Here is a 14,824-nt window from a genome sequence, read left to right as displayed (position 1 = left end):
AAAAGCTCCAGAATGCAGCCTGAAGGCTGAATGTTCAGAGGAACATGCTGATGGAGGCCCCTGTGTTTTGCAGGCCGGGCAGCGACAGGGACCAGACCCGGGTGGACGCCGTGTGCACCTACAGCAAGGAGCCCTGGGCTGCGCCTTTGGACAGGGTGGGGCTGTACCACCAAGTGAGCAACAAGACCAGAGGCATCACCCAGCTGGGCCCCTACAGCCTGGACAAGGACAGCCTCTACGTCAACGGTGAGCGGCGCTCCTCCCTGGGCCTCCTCTGCTCTCCCATGGCAGCCCTGCCCCAGGGCTGCCCCTTGCCCAGCCCCAGCTCCTGACCCTCTGTCTCTCTCTTTCCCCAGGCTACAACGAGCAGCCAGTGCTGACCAGTGAGTACCTTGCAGGAGCGGGATGATTTTAGCAGACAGCAAGTGCCACAGTGGGGCCTTCTCTAGGGCAGAGGAATCTTGGCACTGAGGCATGAGATCCTGGGGACATGAGGATCTTCTTGTCCTTCACCTTGGGGAGTAGGGCAGGCAGGAAACCTTTGCGCTTGCCCAGCCAGGGCTGTAAATACAAAGTCTTTGCCCCTTGTCACTCCTCATCTGTGCTTCTTCCAGCTCCCACCCACCCACCAACAACCACAGCTGCCACCCTTGAGCGTTTCACCATCAACTTCACCATCACCAACCTGCCCTACACTTCTGACCTGGAGAATCCTGACTCAGCCAGGTTCAGAGATACTCGGAGAGATATGAACACTCTGGTAAGTTGACCAATGGTGGGACATTTCTGTGCCACCCCAAGTTGCAGAGAGTGCAGGTAGCAGGCCATGGCTTAATTGTAAAACCTCTTCCCTTGGCAGCTCGACGGCCTGCTGAAGGAAAGCAGCATTGGCCCTGATTTCCAGGGATGTGAGACAACAGGCTTCAGGTACGGGTCATCCTCAAGCGGCATTTTGCAGAACCCTTGCTTTAAGATGTGGCCCTGTTGGTCCACTCCAGAAGAGTGTTATAGCCACTCTTGTAAATTTAGGATGATCTTCATTAGGTACTGCTGCAGCAGCACTTTCTTCTTAATGTCCCATGACTTAGAGCTGACCTTCAGTGCCTGTCCTCTTATGGAGGGGGCAGAATAGTCCCAAGATGACACAAAAGTTTGTCTGGACACTCTCCATCCTGAAAAGTCCTACAGCATTACTGCAAGGGGAGAGCAGTGTCCAACCACCACCAAGACTCTTCAGGAAGGCAGAGATTGCATTCCCACATGGGAATGGCCATGACAGACCCAGAGTCCAGCTGTGATGAGATTATGTAAAGAGGAACATGCTGATGGAGGCCCCTGTGTTTTGCAGGCCGGGCAGCGACAGGGACCAGACCCGGGTGGACGCCGTGTGCACCTACAGCAAGGAGCCCTGGGCTGCGCCTTTGGACAGGGTGGGGCTGTACCACCAAGTGAGCAACAAGACCAGAGGCATCACCCAGCTGGGCCCCTACAGCCTGGACAAGGACAGCCTCTACGTCAACGGTGAGCGGCGCTCCTCCCTGGGCCTCCTCTGCTCTCCCATGGCAGCCCTGCCCCAGGGCTGCCCCTTGCCCAGCCCCAGCTCCTGACCCTCTGTCTCTCTCTTTCCCCAGGCTACAACGAGCAGCCAGTGCTGACCAGTGAGTACCTTGCAGGAACAGGAGGGGATGGAAGGCAGCAAGTGCAACACTGGGGTTTTCTTGTGGACAGTGGCGGATGGGGGCATGCGCATGAAATCCTGGGGACATGGGGATCCTCTCATCCTTCTCCTTTTGGAGCAGACCTGACAGGAAAGCTCTGAACCTTCACAGCCAGGTCTATAACAACCAAGTCTTTGCCCCTTGTCATCCCAATCTGTGCTTCTTCCAGCTCCCACCCACCCACCAACAACAACAGCGGCCACCCTTGAGCATTTCACCGTCAACTTCACCATCACCAACCTGCCCTACTCTTCTGACCTGGAGAATCCTGACTCAGCTAAATTCAAAGCTACACGAAGGGTGATGAACATGATGGTAGGTGAACCGCCACTGAGATACTGCTGTACCCTGTCTGGTCTCATCAGCTTGGAGCGAGTGCAGAGATATGGTCATGGCTTAACTGGGAAACCTGTTTTTCTGGCAGCTTGACCGCCTGCTGAAGGACAGCAGCATTGGCCCTGTTTTCCAAGGATGTGAAACAACAGATTTCAGGTATGGGTCATGATCAACTGTCCCTGCATGACCCCTCACCAGATCCATAGGCTGTCTAAAATCCACAGTCTGTTGGTGCTCAGCCTTTAGGTTGGGATGTCCACCTTGATACCCTCCTTCCTCAGAGTTTCCCATCTCCCGATGCTCTTCCTAACACATGCTCATATTGTTGTGTTAGTTGACTCTCCAGTCCTCCCTGAAAAACCATAAAAGCTCCAGAATGCAGCCTGAAGGCTGAATGTTCAGAGGAACATGCTGATGGAGGCCCCTGTGTTTTGCAGGCCGGGCAGCGACAGGGACCAGACCCGGGTGGACGCCGTGTGCACCTACAGCAAGGAGCCCTGGGCTGCGCCTTTGGACAGGGTGGGGCTGTACCACCAAGTGAGCAACAAGACCAGAGGCATCACCCAGCTGGGCCCCTACAGCCTGGACAAGGACAGCCTCTACGTCAACGGTGAGCGGCGCTCCTCCCTGGGCCTCCTCTGCTCTCCCATGGCAGCCCTGCCCCAGGGCTGCCCCTTGCCCAGCCCCAGCTCCTGACCCTCTGTCTCTCTCTTTCCCCAGGCTACAACGAGCAGCCAGTGCTGACCAGTGAGTACCTTGCAGGAGCGGGATGATTTTAGCAGACAGCAAGTGCCACAGTGGGGCCTTCTCTAGGGCAGAGGAATCTTGGCACTGAGGCATGAGATCCTGGGGACATGAGGATCTTCTTGTCCTTCACCTTGGGGAGTAGGGCAGGCAGGAAACCTTTGCGCTTGCCCAGCCAGGGCTGTAAATACAAAGTCTTTGCCCCTTGTCACTCCTCATCTGTGCTTCTTCCAGCTCCCACCCACCCACCAACAACCACAGCTGCCACCCTTGAGCGTTTCACCATCAACTTCACCATCACCAACCTGCCCTACACTTCTGACCTGGAGAATCCTGACTCAGCCAGGTTCAGAGATACTCGGAGAGATATGAACACTCTGGTAAGTTGACCAATGGTGGGACATTTCTGTGCCACCCCAAGTTGCAGAGAGTGCAGGTAGCAGGCCATGGCTTAATTGTAAAACCTCTTCCCTTGGCAGCTCGACGGCCTGCTGAAGGAAAGCAGCATTGGCCCTGATTTCCAGGGATGTGAGACAACAGGCTTCAGGTACGGGTCATCCTCAAGCGGCATTTTGCAGAACCCTTGCTTTAAGATGTGGCCCTGTTGGTCCACTCCAGAAGAGTGTTATAGCCACTCTTGTAAATTTAGGATGATCTTCATTAGGTACTGCTGCAGCAGCACTTTCTTCTTAATGTCCCATGACTTAGAGCTGACCTTCAGTGCCTGTCCTCTTATGGAGGGGGCAGAATAGTCCCAAGATGACACAAAAGTTTGTCTGGACACTCTCCATCCTGAAAAGTCCTACAGCATTACTGCAAGGGGAGAGCAGTGTCCAACCACCACCAAGACTCTTCAGGAAGGCAGAGATTGCATTCCCACATGGGAATGGCCATGACAGGCCCAGAGTCCAGCTGTGATGAGATTATGTAAAGAGGAACATGCTGATGGAGGCCCCTGTGTTTTGCAGGCCGGGCAGCGACAGGGACCAGACCCGGGTGGACGCCGTGTGCACCTACAGCAAGGAGCCCTGGGCTGCGCCTTTGGACAGGGTGGGGCTGTACCACCAAGTGAGCAACAAGACCAGAGGCATCACCCAGCTGGGCCCCTACAGCCTGGACAAGGACAGCCTCTACGTCAACGGTGAGCGGCGCTCCTCCCTGGGCCTCCTCTGCTCTCCCATGGCAGCCCTGCCCCAGGGCTGCCCCTTGCCCAGCCCCAGCTCCTGACCCTCTGTCTCTCTCTTTCCCCAGGCTACAACGAGCAGCCAGTGCTGACCAGTGAGTACCTTGCAGGAACAGGAGGGGATGGAAGGCAGCAAGTGCAACACTGGGGTTTTCTTGTGGACAGTGGTGGATGGGGGCTTGGGCATGAAATCCTGGGGACATGGGGATCCTCTCATCCTTCTCCTTTTGGAGCAGACCTGACAGGAAAGCTCTGAACCTTCACAGCCAGGTCTATAACAACCAAGTCTTTGCCCCTTGTCATCCCAATCTGTGCTTCTTCCAGCTCCCACCCACCCACCAACAACAACAGCGGCCACCCTTGAGCATTTCACCGTCAACTTCACCATCACCAACCTGCCCTACTCTTCTGACCTGGAGAATCCTGACTCAGCTAAATTCAAAGCTACACGAAGGGTGATGAACATGATGGTAGGTGAATCGCCACTGAGATACTGCTGTACCCTGTCTGGTCTCATCAGCTTGGAGCGAGTGCAGAGATATGGTCATGGCTTAACTGGGAAACCTGTTTTTCTGGCAGCTTGACCGCCTGCTGAAGGACAGCAGCATTGGCCCTGTTTTCCAAGGATGTGAAACAACAGATTTCAGGTATGGGTCATGATCAACTGTCCCTGCATGACCCCTCACCAGATCCATAGGCTGTCTAAAATCCACAGTCTGTTGGTGCTCAGCCTTTAGGTTGGGATGTCCACCTTGATACCCTCCTTCCTCAGAGTTTCCCATCTCCCGATGCTCTTCCTAACACATGCTCATATTGTTGTGTTAGTTGACTCTCCAGTCCTCCCTGAAAAACCATAAAAGCTCCAGAATGCAGCCTGAAGGCTGAATGTTCAGAGGAACATGCTGATGGAGGCCCCTGTGTTTTGCAGGCCGGGCAGCGACAGGGACCAGACCCGGGTGGACGCCGTGTGCACCTACAGCAAGGAGCCCTGGGCTGCGCCTTTGGACAGGGTGGGGCTGTACCACCAAGTGAGCAACAAGACCAGAGGCATCACCCAGCTGGGCCCCTACAGCCTGGACAAGGACAGCCTCTACGTCAACGGTGAGCGGCGCTCCTCCCTGGGCCTCCTCTGCTCTCCCATGGCAGCCCTGCCCCAGGGCTGCCCCTTGCCCAGCCCCAGCTCCTGACCCTCTGTCTCTCTCTTTCCCCAGGCTACAACGAGCAGCCAGTGCTGACCAGTGAGTACCTTGCAGGAGCGGGATGATTTTAGCAGACAGCAAGTGCCACAGTGGGGCCTTCTCTAGGGCAGAGGAATCTTGGCACTGAGGCATGAGATCCTGGGGACATGAGGATCTTCTTGTCCTTCACCTTGGGGAGTAGGGCAGGCAGGAAACCTTTGCGCTTGCCCAGCCAGGGCTGTAAATACAAAGTCTTTGCCCCTTGTCACTCCTCATCTGTGCTTCTTCCAGCTCCCACCCACCCACCAACAACCACAGCTGCCACCCTTGAGCGTTTCACCATCAACTTCACCATCACCAACCTGCCCTACACTTCTGACCTGGAGAATCCTGACTCAGCCAGGTTCAGAGATACTCGGAGAGATATGAACACTCTGGTAAGTTGACCAATGGTGGGACATTTCTGTGCCACCCCAAGTTGCAGAGAGTGCAGGTAGCAGGCCATGGCTTAATTGTAAAACCTCTTCCCTTGGCAGCTCGACGGCCTGCTGAAGGAAAGCAGCATTGGCCCTGATTTCCAGGGATGTGAGACAACAGGCTTCAGGTACGGGTCATCCTCAAGCGGCATTTTGCAGAACCCTTGCTTTAAGATGTGGCCCTGTTGGTCCACTCCAGAAGAGTGTTATAGCCACTCTTGTAAATTTAGGATGATCTTCATTAGGTACTGCTGCAGCAGCACTTTCTTCTTAATGTCCCATGACTTAGAGCTGACCTTCAGTGCCTGTCCTCTTATGGAGGGGGCAGAATAGTCCCAAGATGACACAAAAGTTTGTCTGGACACTCTCCATCCTGAAAAGTCCTACAGCATTACTGCAAGGGGAGAGCAGTGTCCAACCACCACCAAGACTCTTCAGGAAGGCAGAGATTGCATTCCCACATGGGAATGGCCATGACAGACCCAGAGTCCAGCTGTGATGAGATTATGTAAAGAGGAACATGCTGATGGAGGCCCCTGTGTTTTGCAGGCCGGGCAGCGACAGGGACCAGACCCGGGTGGACGCCGTGTGCACCTACAGCAAGGAGCCCTGGGCTGCGCCTTTGGACAGGGTGGGGCTGTACCACCAAGTGAGCAACAAGACCAGAGGCATCACCCAGCTGGGCCCCTACAGCCTGGACAAGGACAGCCTCTACGTCAACGGTGAGCGGCGCTCCTCCCTGGGCCTCCTCTGCTCTCCCATGGCAGCCCTGCCCCAGGGCTGCCCCTTGCCCAGCCCCAGCTCCTGACCCTCTGTCTCTCTCTTTCCCCAGGCTACAACGAGCAGCCAGTGCTGACCAGTGAGTACCTTGCAGGAACAGGAGGGGATGGAAGGCAGCAAGTGCAACACTGGGGTTTTCTTGTGGACAGTGGCGGATGGGGGCTTGGGCATGAAATCCTGGGGACATGGGGATCCTCTCATCCTTCTCCTTTTGGAGCAGACCTGACAGGAAAGCTCTGAACCTTCACAGCCAGGTCTATAACAACCAAGTCTTTGCCCCTTGTCATCCCAATCTGTGCTTCTTCCAGCTCCCACCCACCCACCAACAACAACAGCGGCCACCCTTGAGCATTTCACCGTCAACTTCACCATCACCAACCTGCCCTACTCTTCTGACCTGGAGAATCCTGACTCAGCTAAATTCAAAGCTACACGAAGGGTGATGAACATGATGGTAGGTGAACCGCCACTGAGATACTGCTGTACCCTGTCTGGTCTCATCAGCTTGGAGCGAGTGCAGAGATATGGTCATGGCTTAACTGGGAAACCTGTTTTTCTGGCAGCTTGACCGCCTGCTGAAGGACAGCAGCATTGGCCCTGTTTTCCAAGGATGTGAAACAACAGATTTCAGGTATGGGTCATGATCAACTGTCCCTGCATGACCCCTCACCAGATCCATAGGCTGTCTAAAATCCACAGTCTGTTGGTGCTCAGCCTTTAGGTTGGGATGTCCACCTTGATACCCTCCTTCCTCAGAGTTTCCCATCTCCCGATGCTCTTCCTAACACATGCTCATATTGTTGTGTTAGTTGACTCTCCAGTCCTCCCTGAAAAACCATAAAAGCTCCAGAATGCAGCCTGAAGGCTGAATGTTCAGAGGAACATGCTGATGGAGGCCCCTGTGTTTTGCAGGCCGGGCAGCGACAGGGACCAGACCCGGGTGGACGCCGTGTGCACCTACAGCAAGGAGCCCTGGGCTGCGCCTTTGGACAGGGTGGGGCTGTACCACCAAGTGAGCAACAAGACCAGAGGCATCACCCAGCTGGGCCCCTACAGCCTGGACAAGGACAGCCTCTACGTCAACGGTGAGCGGCGCTCCTCCCTGGGCCTCCTCTGCTCTCCCATGGCAGCCCTGCCCCAGGGCTGCCCCTTGCCCAGCCCCAGCTCCTGACCCTCTGTCTCTCTCTTTCCCCAGGCTACAACGAGCAGCCAGTGCTGACCAGTGAGTACCTTGCAGGAGCGGGATGATTTTAGCAGACAGCAAGTGCCACAGTGGGGCCTTCTCTAGGGCAGAGGAATCTTGGCACTGAGGCATGAGATCCTGGGGACATGAGGATCTTCTTGTCCTTCACCTTGGGGAGTAGGGCAGGCAGGAAACCTTTGCTTGCCCAGCCAGGGCTGTAAATACAAAGTCTTTGCCCCTTGTCACTCCTCATCTGTGCTTCTTCCAGCTCCCACCCACCCACCAACAACCACAGCTGCCACCCTTGAGCGTTTCACCATCAACTTCACCATCACCAACCTGCCCTACACTTCTGACCTGGAGAATCCTGACTCAGCCAGGTTCAGAGATACTCGGAGAGATATGAACACTCTGGTAAGTTGACCAATGGTGGGACATTTCTGTGCCACCCCAAGTTGCAGAGAGTGCAGGTAGCAGGCCATGGCTTAATTGTAAAACCTCTTCCCTTGGCAGCTCGACGGCCTGCTGAAGGAAAGCAGCATTGGCCCTGATTTCCAGGGATGTGAGACAACAGGCTTCAGGTACGGGTCATCCTCAAGCGGCATTTTGCAGAACCCTTGCTTTAAGATGTGGCCCTGTTGGTCCACTCCAGAAGAGTGTTATAGCCACTCTTGTAAATTTAGGATGATCTTCATTAGGTACTGCTGCAGCAGCACTTTCTTCTTAATGTCCCATGACTTAGAGCTGACCTTCAGTGCCTGTCCTCTTATGGAGGGGGCAGAATAGTCCCAAGATGACACAAAAGTTTGTCTGGACACTCTCCATCCTGAAAAGTCCTACAGCATTACTGCAAGGGGAGAGCAGTGTCCAACCACCACCAAGACTCTTCAGGAAGGCAGAGATTGCATTCCCACATGGGAATGGCCATGACAGGCCCAGAGTCCAGCTGTGATGAGATTATGTAAAGAGGAACATGCTGATGGAGGCCCCTGTGTTTTGCAGGCCGGGCAGCGACAGGGACCAGACCCGGGTGGACGCCGTGTGCACCTACAGCAAGGAGCCCTGGGCTGCGCCTTTGGACAGGGTGGGGCTGTACCACCAAGTGAGCAACAAGACCAGAGGCATCACCCAGCTGGGCCCCTACAGCCTGGACAAGGACAGCCTCTACGTCAACGGTGAGCGGCGCTCCTCCCTGGGCCTCCTCTGCTCTCCCATGGCAGCCCTGCCCCAGGGCTGCCCCTTGCCCAGCCCCAGCTCCTGACCCTCTGTCTCTCTCTTTCCCCAGGCTACAACGAGCAGCCAGTGCTGACCAGTGAGTACCTTGCAGGAACAGGAGGGGATGGAAGGCAGCAAGTGCAACACTGGGGTTTTCTTGTGGACAGTGGTGGATGGGGGCTTGGGCATGAAATCCTGGGGACATGGGGATCCTCTCATCCTTCTCCTTTTGGAGCAGACCTGACAGGAAAGCTCTGAACCTTCACAGCCAGGTCTATAACAACCAAGTCTTTGCCCCTTGTCATCCCAATCTGTGCTTCTTCCAGCTCCCACCCACCCTCCAACAACAACAGCGGCCACCCTTGAGCATTTCACCGTCAACTTCACCATCACCAACCTGCCCTACTCTTCTGACCTGGAGAATCCTGACTCAGCTAAATTCAAAGCTACACGAAGGGTGATGAACATGATGGTAGGTGAACCGCCACTGAGATACTGCTGTACCCTGTCTGGTCTCATCAGCTTGGAGCGAGTGCAGAGATATGGTCATGGCTTAACTGGGAAACCTGTTTTTCTGGCAGCTTGACCGCCTGCTGAAGGACAGCAGCATTGGCCCTGTTTTCCAAGGATGTGAAACAACAGATTTCAGGTATGGGTCATGATCAACTGTCCCTGCATGACCCCTCACCAGATCCATAGGCTGTCTAAAATCCACAGTCTGTTGGTGCTCAGCCTTTAGGTTGGGATGTCCACCTTGATACCCTCCTTCCTCAGAGTTTCCCATCTCCCGATGCTCTTCCTAACACATGCTCATATTGTTGTGTTAGTTGACTCTCCAGTCCTCCCTGAAAAACCATAAAAGCTCCAGAATGCAGCCTGAAGGCTGAATGTTCAGAGGAGGGTGCTGATGGAGGCCCCTGTGTTTTGCAGGCCGGGCAGCGACAGGGACCAGACCCGGGTGGACGCCGTGTGCACCTACAGCAAGGAGCCCTGGGCTGCGCCTTTGGACAGGGTGGGGCTGTACCACCAAGTGAGCAACAAGACCAGAGGCATCACCCAGCTGGGCCCCTACAGCCTGGACAAGGACAGCCTCTACGTCAACGGTGAGCGGCGCTCCTCCCTGGGCCTCCTCTGCTCTCCCATGGCAGCCCTGCCCCAGTGCTGCCCCTTGCCCAGCCCCAGCTCCTGACCCTCTGTCTCTCTCTTTCCCCAGGCTACAACGAGCAGCCAGTGCTGACCAGTGAGTACCTTGCAGGAGCGGGATGATTTTAGCAGACAGCAAGTGCCACAGTGGGGCCTTCTCTAGGGCAGAGGAATCTTGGCACTGAGGCATGAGATCCTGGGGACATGAGGATCTTCTTGTCCTTCACCTTGGGGAGTAGGGCTGGCAGGAAACCTTTGCTTGCCCAGCCAGGGCTGTAAATACAAAGTCTTTGCCCCTTGTCACTCCTCATCTGTGCTTCTTCCAGCTCCCACCCACCCACCAACAACCACAGCTGCCACCCTTGAGCGTTTCACCATCAACTTCACCATCACCAACCTGCCCTACACTTCTGACCTGGAGAATCCTGACTCAGCCAGGTTCAGAGATACTCGGAGAGATATGAACACTCTGGTAAGTTGACCAATGGTGGGACATTTCTGTGCCACCCGAAGTTGCAGAGAGTGCAGGTAGCAGGCCATGGCTTAATTGTAAAACCTCTTCCCTTGGCAGCTCGACGGCCTGCTGAAGGAAAGCAGCATTGGCCCTGATTTCCAGGGATGTGAGACAACAGGCTTCAGGTACGGGTCATCCTCAAGCGGCATTTTGCAGAACCCTTGCTTTAAGATGTGGCCCTGTTGGTCCACTCCAGAAGAGTGTTATAGCCACTCTTGTAAATTTAGGATGATCTTCATTAGGTACTGCTGCAGCAGCACTTTCTTCTTAATGTCCCATGACTTAGAGCTGACCTTCAGTGCCTGTCCTCTTATGGAGGGGGCAGAATAGTCCCAAGATGACACAAAAGTTTGTCTGGACACTCTCCATCCTGAAAAGTCCTACAGCATTACTGCAAGGGGAGAGCAGTGTCCAACCACCACCAAGACTCTTCAGGAAGGCAGAGATTGCATTCCCACATGGGAATGGCCATGACAGGCCCAGAGTCCAGCTGTGATGAGATTATGTAAAGAGGAACATGCTGATGGAGGCCCCTGTGTTTTGCAGGCCGGGCAGCGACAGGGACCAGACCCGGGTGGACGCCGTGTGCACCTACAGCAAGGAGCCCTGGGCTGCGCCTTTGGACAGGGTGGGGCTGTACCACCAAGTGAGCAACAAGACCAGAGGCATCACCCAGCTGGGCCCCTACAGCCTGGACAAGGACAGCCTCTACGTCAACGGTGAGCGGCGCTCCTCCCTGGGCCTCCTCTGCTCTCCCATGGTAGCCCTGCCCCAGGGCTGCCCCTTGCCCAGCCCCAGCTCCTGACCCTCTGTCTCTCTCTTTCCCCAGGCTACAACGAGCAGCCAGTGCTGACCAGTGAGTACCTTGCAGGAACAGGAGGGGATGGAAGGCAGCAAGTGCAACACTGGGGTTTTCTTGTGGACAGTGGTGGATGGGGGCATGCGCATGAAATCCTGGGGACATGGGGATCCTCTCATCCTTCTCCTTTTGGAGCAGACCTGACAGGAAAGCTCTGAACCTTCACAGCCAGGTCTATAACAACCAAGTCTTTGCCCCTTGTCATCCCAATCTGTGCTTCTTCCAGCTCCCACCCACCCTCCAACAACAACAGCGGCCACCCTTGAGCATTTCACCGTCAACTTCACCATCACCAACCTGCCCTACTCTTCTGACCTGGAGAATCCTGACTCAGCTAAATTCAAAGCTACACGAAGGGTGATGAACATGATGGTAGGTGAACCGCCACTGAGATACTGCTGTACCCTGTCTGGTCTCATCAGCTTGGAGCGAGTGCAGAGATATGGTCATGGCTTAACTGGGAAACCTGTTTTTCTGGCAGCTTGACCGCCTGCTGAAGGACAGCAGCATTGGCCCTGTTTTCCAAGGATGTGAAACAACAGATTTCAGGTATGGGTCATGATCAACTGTCCCTGCATGACCCCTCACCAGATCCATAGGCTGTCTAAAATCCACAGTCTGTTGGTGCTCAGCCTTTAGGTTGGGATGTCCACCTTGATACCCTCCTTCCTCAGAGTTTCCCATCTCCCGATGCTCTTCCTAACACATGCTCATATTGTTGTGTTAGTTGACTCTCCAGTCCTCCCTGAAAAACCATAAAAGCTCCAGAATGCAGCCTGAAGGCTGAATGTTCAGAGGAGGATGCTGATGGAGGCCCCTGTGTTTTGCAGGCCGGGCAGCGACAGGGACCAGACCCGGGTGGACGCCGTGTGCACCTACAGCAAGGAGCCCTGGGCTGCGCCTTTGGACAGGGTGGGGCTGTACCACCAAGTGAGCAACAAGACCAGAGGCATCACCCAGCTGGGCCCCTACAGCCTGGACAAGGACAGCCTCTACGTCAACGGTGAGCGGCGCTCCTCCCTGGGCCTCCTCTGCTCTCCCATGGCAGCCCTGCCCCAGGGCTGCCCCTTGCCCAGCCCCAGCTCCTGACCCTCTGTCTCTCTCTTTCCCCAGGCTACAACGAGCAGCCAGTGCTGACCAGTGAGTACCTTGCAGGAGCGGGATGATTTTAGCAGACAGCAAGTGCCACAGTGGGGCCTTCTCTAGGGCAGAGGAATCTTGGCACTGAGGCATGAGATCCTGGGGACATGAGGATCTTCTTGTCCTTCACCTTGGGGAGTAGGGCAGGCAGGAAACCTTTGCGCTTGCCCAGCCAGGGCTGTAAATACAAAGTCTTTGCCCCTTGTCACTCCTCATCTGTGCTTCTTCCAGCTCCCACCCACCCACCAACAACCACAGCTGCCACCCTTGAGCGTTTCACCATCAACTTCACCATCACCAACCTGCCCTACACTTCTGACCTGGAGAATCCTGACTCAGCCAGGTTCAGAGATACTCGGAGAGATATGAACACTCTGGTAAGTTGACCAATGGTGGGACATTTCTGTGCCACCCCAAGTTGCAGAGAGTGCAGGTAGCAGGCCATGGCTTAATTGTAAAACCTCTTCCCTTGGCAGCTCGACGGCCTGCTGAAGGAAAGCAGCATTGGCCCTGATTTCCAGGGATGTGAGACAACAGGCTTCAGGTACGGGTCATCCTCAAGCGGCATTTTGCAGAACCCTTGCTTTAAGATGTGGCCCTGTTGGTCCACTCCAGAAGAGTGTTATAGCCACTCTTGTAAATTTAGGATGATCTTCATTAGGTACTGCTGCAGCAGCACTTTCTTCTTAATGTCCCATGACTTAGAGCTGACCTTCAGTGCCTGTCCTCTTATGGAGGGGGCAGAATAGTCCCAAGATGACACAAAAGTTTGTCTGGACACTCTCCATCCTGAAAAGTCCTACAGCATTACTGCAAGGGGAGAGCAGTGTCCAACCACCACCAAGACTCTTCAGGAAGGCAGAGATTGCATTCCCACATGGGAATGGCCATGACAGACCCAGAGTCCAGCTGTGATGAGATTATGTAAAGAGGAACATGCTGATGGAGGCCCCTGTGTTTTGCAGGCCGGGCAGCGACAGGGACCAGACCCGGGTGGACGCCGTGTGCACCTACAGCAAGGAGCCCTGGGCTGCGCCTTTGGACAGGGTGGGGCTGTACCACCAAGTGAGCAACAAGACCAGAGGCATCACCCAGCTGGGCCCCTACAGCCTGGACAAGGACAGCCTCTACGTCAACGGTGAGCGGCGCTCCTCCCTGGGCCTCCTCTGCTCTCCCATGGCAGCCCTGCCCCAGGGCTGCCCCTTGCCCAGCCCCAGCTCCTGACCCTCTGTCTCTCTCTTTCCCCAGGCTACAACGAGCAGCCAGTGCTGACCAGTGAGTACCTTGCAGGAACAGGAGGGGATGGAAGGCAGCAAGTGCAACACTGGGGTTTTCTTGTGGACAGTGGCGGATGGGGGCTTGGGCATGAAATCCTGGGGACATGGGGATCCTCTCATCCTTCTCCTTTTGGAGCAGACCTGACAGGAAAGCTCTGAACCTTCACAGCCAGGTCTATAACAACCAAGTCTTTGCCCCTTGTCATCCCAATCTGTGCTTCTTCCAGCTCCCACCCACCCACCAACAACAACAGCGGCCACCCTTGAGCATTTCACCGTCAACTTCACCATCACCAACCTGCCCTACTCTTCTGACCTGGAGAATCCTGACTCAGCTAAATTCAAAGCTACACGAAGGGTGATGAACATGATGGTAGGTGAACCGCCACTGAGATACTGCTGTACCCTGTCTGGTCTCATCAGCTTGGAGCGAGTGCAGAGATATGGTCATGGCTTAACTGGGAAACCTGTTTTTCTGGCAGCTTGACCGCCTGCTGAAGGACAGCAGCATTGGCCCTGTTTTCCAAGGATGTGAAACAACAGATTTCAGGTATGGGTCATGATCAACTGTCCCTGCATGACCCCTCACCAGATCCATAGGCTGTCTAAAATCCACAGTCTGTTGGTGCTCAGCCTTTAGGTTGGGATGTCCACCTTGATACCCTCCTTCCTCAGAGTTTCCCATCTCCCGATGCTCTTCCTAACACATGCTCATATTGTTGTGTTAGTTGACTCTCCAGTCCTCCCTGAAAAACCATAAAAGCTCCAGAATGCAGCCTGAAGGCTGAATGTTCAGAGGAACATGCTGATGGAGGCCCCTGTGTTTTGCAGGCCGGGCAGCGACAGGGACCAGACCCGGGTGGACGCCGTGTGCACCTACAGCAAGGAGCCCTGGGCTGCGCCTTTGGACAGGGTGGGGCTGTACCACCAAGTGAGCAACAAGACCAGAGGCATCACCCAGCTGGGCCCCTACAGCCTGGACAAGGACAGCCTCTACGTCAACGGTGAGCGGCGCTCCTCCCTGGGCCTCCTCTGCTCTCCCATGGCAGCCCTGCCCCAGGGCTGCCCCTTGCCCAGC

At 55.3% G+C, this 14,824-nt stretch overlaps 1 protein-coding gene across 1 annotated transcript in view; it reads left to right on the top strand.

The window, feature by feature from the left end:
* MUC16 (mucin 16, cell surface associated) overlaps nucleotides 1-14,824 on the top strand; it is a 92,176-nt gene that overhangs the window by 41,320 nt on the left and 36,032 nt on the right. The window contains exons 33-81 of the mRNA XM_071451602.1: nucleotides 74-246; nucleotides 357-383; nucleotides 615-760; nucleotides 860-927; nucleotides 1,349-1,521; nucleotides 1,632-1,658; nucleotides 1,888-2,033; nucleotides 2,143-2,210; nucleotides 2,492-2,664; nucleotides 2,775-2,801; nucleotides 3,033-3,178; nucleotides 3,278-3,345; nucleotides 3,767-3,939; nucleotides 4,050-4,076; nucleotides 4,306-4,451; nucleotides 4,561-4,628; nucleotides 4,910-5,082; nucleotides 5,193-5,219; nucleotides 5,451-5,596; nucleotides 5,696-5,763; nucleotides 6,185-6,357; nucleotides 6,468-6,494; nucleotides 6,724-6,869; nucleotides 6,979-7,046; nucleotides 7,328-7,521; nucleotides 7,611-7,637; nucleotides 7,867-8,012; nucleotides 8,112-8,179; nucleotides 8,601-8,773; nucleotides 8,884-8,910; nucleotides 9,140-9,285; nucleotides 9,395-9,462; nucleotides 9,744-9,916; nucleotides 10,027-10,053; nucleotides 10,283-10,428; nucleotides 10,528-10,595; nucleotides 11,017-11,189; nucleotides 11,300-11,326; nucleotides 11,556-11,701; nucleotides 11,811-11,878; nucleotides 12,160-12,353; nucleotides 12,443-12,469; nucleotides 12,701-12,846; nucleotides 12,946-13,013; nucleotides 13,435-13,607; nucleotides 13,718-13,744; nucleotides 13,974-14,119; nucleotides 14,229-14,296; nucleotides 14,578-14,750. Of these exons, the coding sequence (XP_071307703.1) occupies nucleotides 74-246; nucleotides 357-383; nucleotides 615-760; nucleotides 860-927; nucleotides 1,349-1,521; nucleotides 1,632-1,658; nucleotides 1,888-2,033; nucleotides 2,143-2,210; nucleotides 2,492-2,664; nucleotides 2,775-2,801; nucleotides 3,033-3,178; nucleotides 3,278-3,345; nucleotides 3,767-3,939; nucleotides 4,050-4,076; nucleotides 4,306-4,451; nucleotides 4,561-4,628; nucleotides 4,910-5,082; nucleotides 5,193-5,219; nucleotides 5,451-5,596; nucleotides 5,696-5,763; nucleotides 6,185-6,357; nucleotides 6,468-6,494; nucleotides 6,724-6,869; nucleotides 6,979-7,046; nucleotides 7,328-7,521; nucleotides 7,611-7,637; nucleotides 7,867-8,012; nucleotides 8,112-8,179; nucleotides 8,601-8,773; nucleotides 8,884-8,910; nucleotides 9,140-9,285; nucleotides 9,395-9,462; nucleotides 9,744-9,916; nucleotides 10,027-10,053; nucleotides 10,283-10,428; nucleotides 10,528-10,595; nucleotides 11,017-11,189; nucleotides 11,300-11,326; nucleotides 11,556-11,701; nucleotides 11,811-11,878; nucleotides 12,160-12,353; nucleotides 12,443-12,469; nucleotides 12,701-12,846; nucleotides 12,946-13,013; nucleotides 13,435-13,607; nucleotides 13,718-13,744; nucleotides 13,974-14,119; nucleotides 14,229-14,296; nucleotides 14,578-14,750 (5,183 nt within the window). The remainder of the gene's footprint in view (nucleotides 1-73; nucleotides 247-356; nucleotides 384-614; nucleotides 761-859; nucleotides 928-1,348; nucleotides 1,522-1,631; nucleotides 1,659-1,887; nucleotides 2,034-2,142; nucleotides 2,211-2,491; nucleotides 2,665-2,774; nucleotides 2,802-3,032; nucleotides 3,179-3,277; nucleotides 3,346-3,766; nucleotides 3,940-4,049; nucleotides 4,077-4,305; nucleotides 4,452-4,560; nucleotides 4,629-4,909; nucleotides 5,083-5,192; nucleotides 5,220-5,450; nucleotides 5,597-5,695; nucleotides 5,764-6,184; nucleotides 6,358-6,467; nucleotides 6,495-6,723; nucleotides 6,870-6,978; nucleotides 7,047-7,327; nucleotides 7,522-7,610; nucleotides 7,638-7,866; nucleotides 8,013-8,111; nucleotides 8,180-8,600; nucleotides 8,774-8,883; nucleotides 8,911-9,139; nucleotides 9,286-9,394; nucleotides 9,463-9,743; nucleotides 9,917-10,026; nucleotides 10,054-10,282; nucleotides 10,429-10,527; nucleotides 10,596-11,016; nucleotides 11,190-11,299; nucleotides 11,327-11,555; nucleotides 11,702-11,810; nucleotides 11,879-12,159; nucleotides 12,354-12,442; nucleotides 12,470-12,700; nucleotides 12,847-12,945; nucleotides 13,014-13,434; nucleotides 13,608-13,717; nucleotides 13,745-13,973; nucleotides 14,120-14,228; nucleotides 14,297-14,577; nucleotides 14,751-14,824) is intronic.

The sequence above is a fragment of the Agelaius tricolor genome, unplaced genomic scaffold (genome assembly GCF_023055355.1).
Source record: "Agelaius tricolor isolate 1412-34295 unplaced genomic scaffold, bAgeTri1.0.p SCAF_33, whole genome shotgun sequence".
NCBI lineage: Eukaryota > Metazoa > Chordata > Aves > Passeriformes > Icteridae > Agelaius > Agelaius tricolor.
The sequence above is the reverse complement of the archived record's forward strand: the minus strand, read 5'-3'. Positions and strand labels throughout refer to the sequence as shown.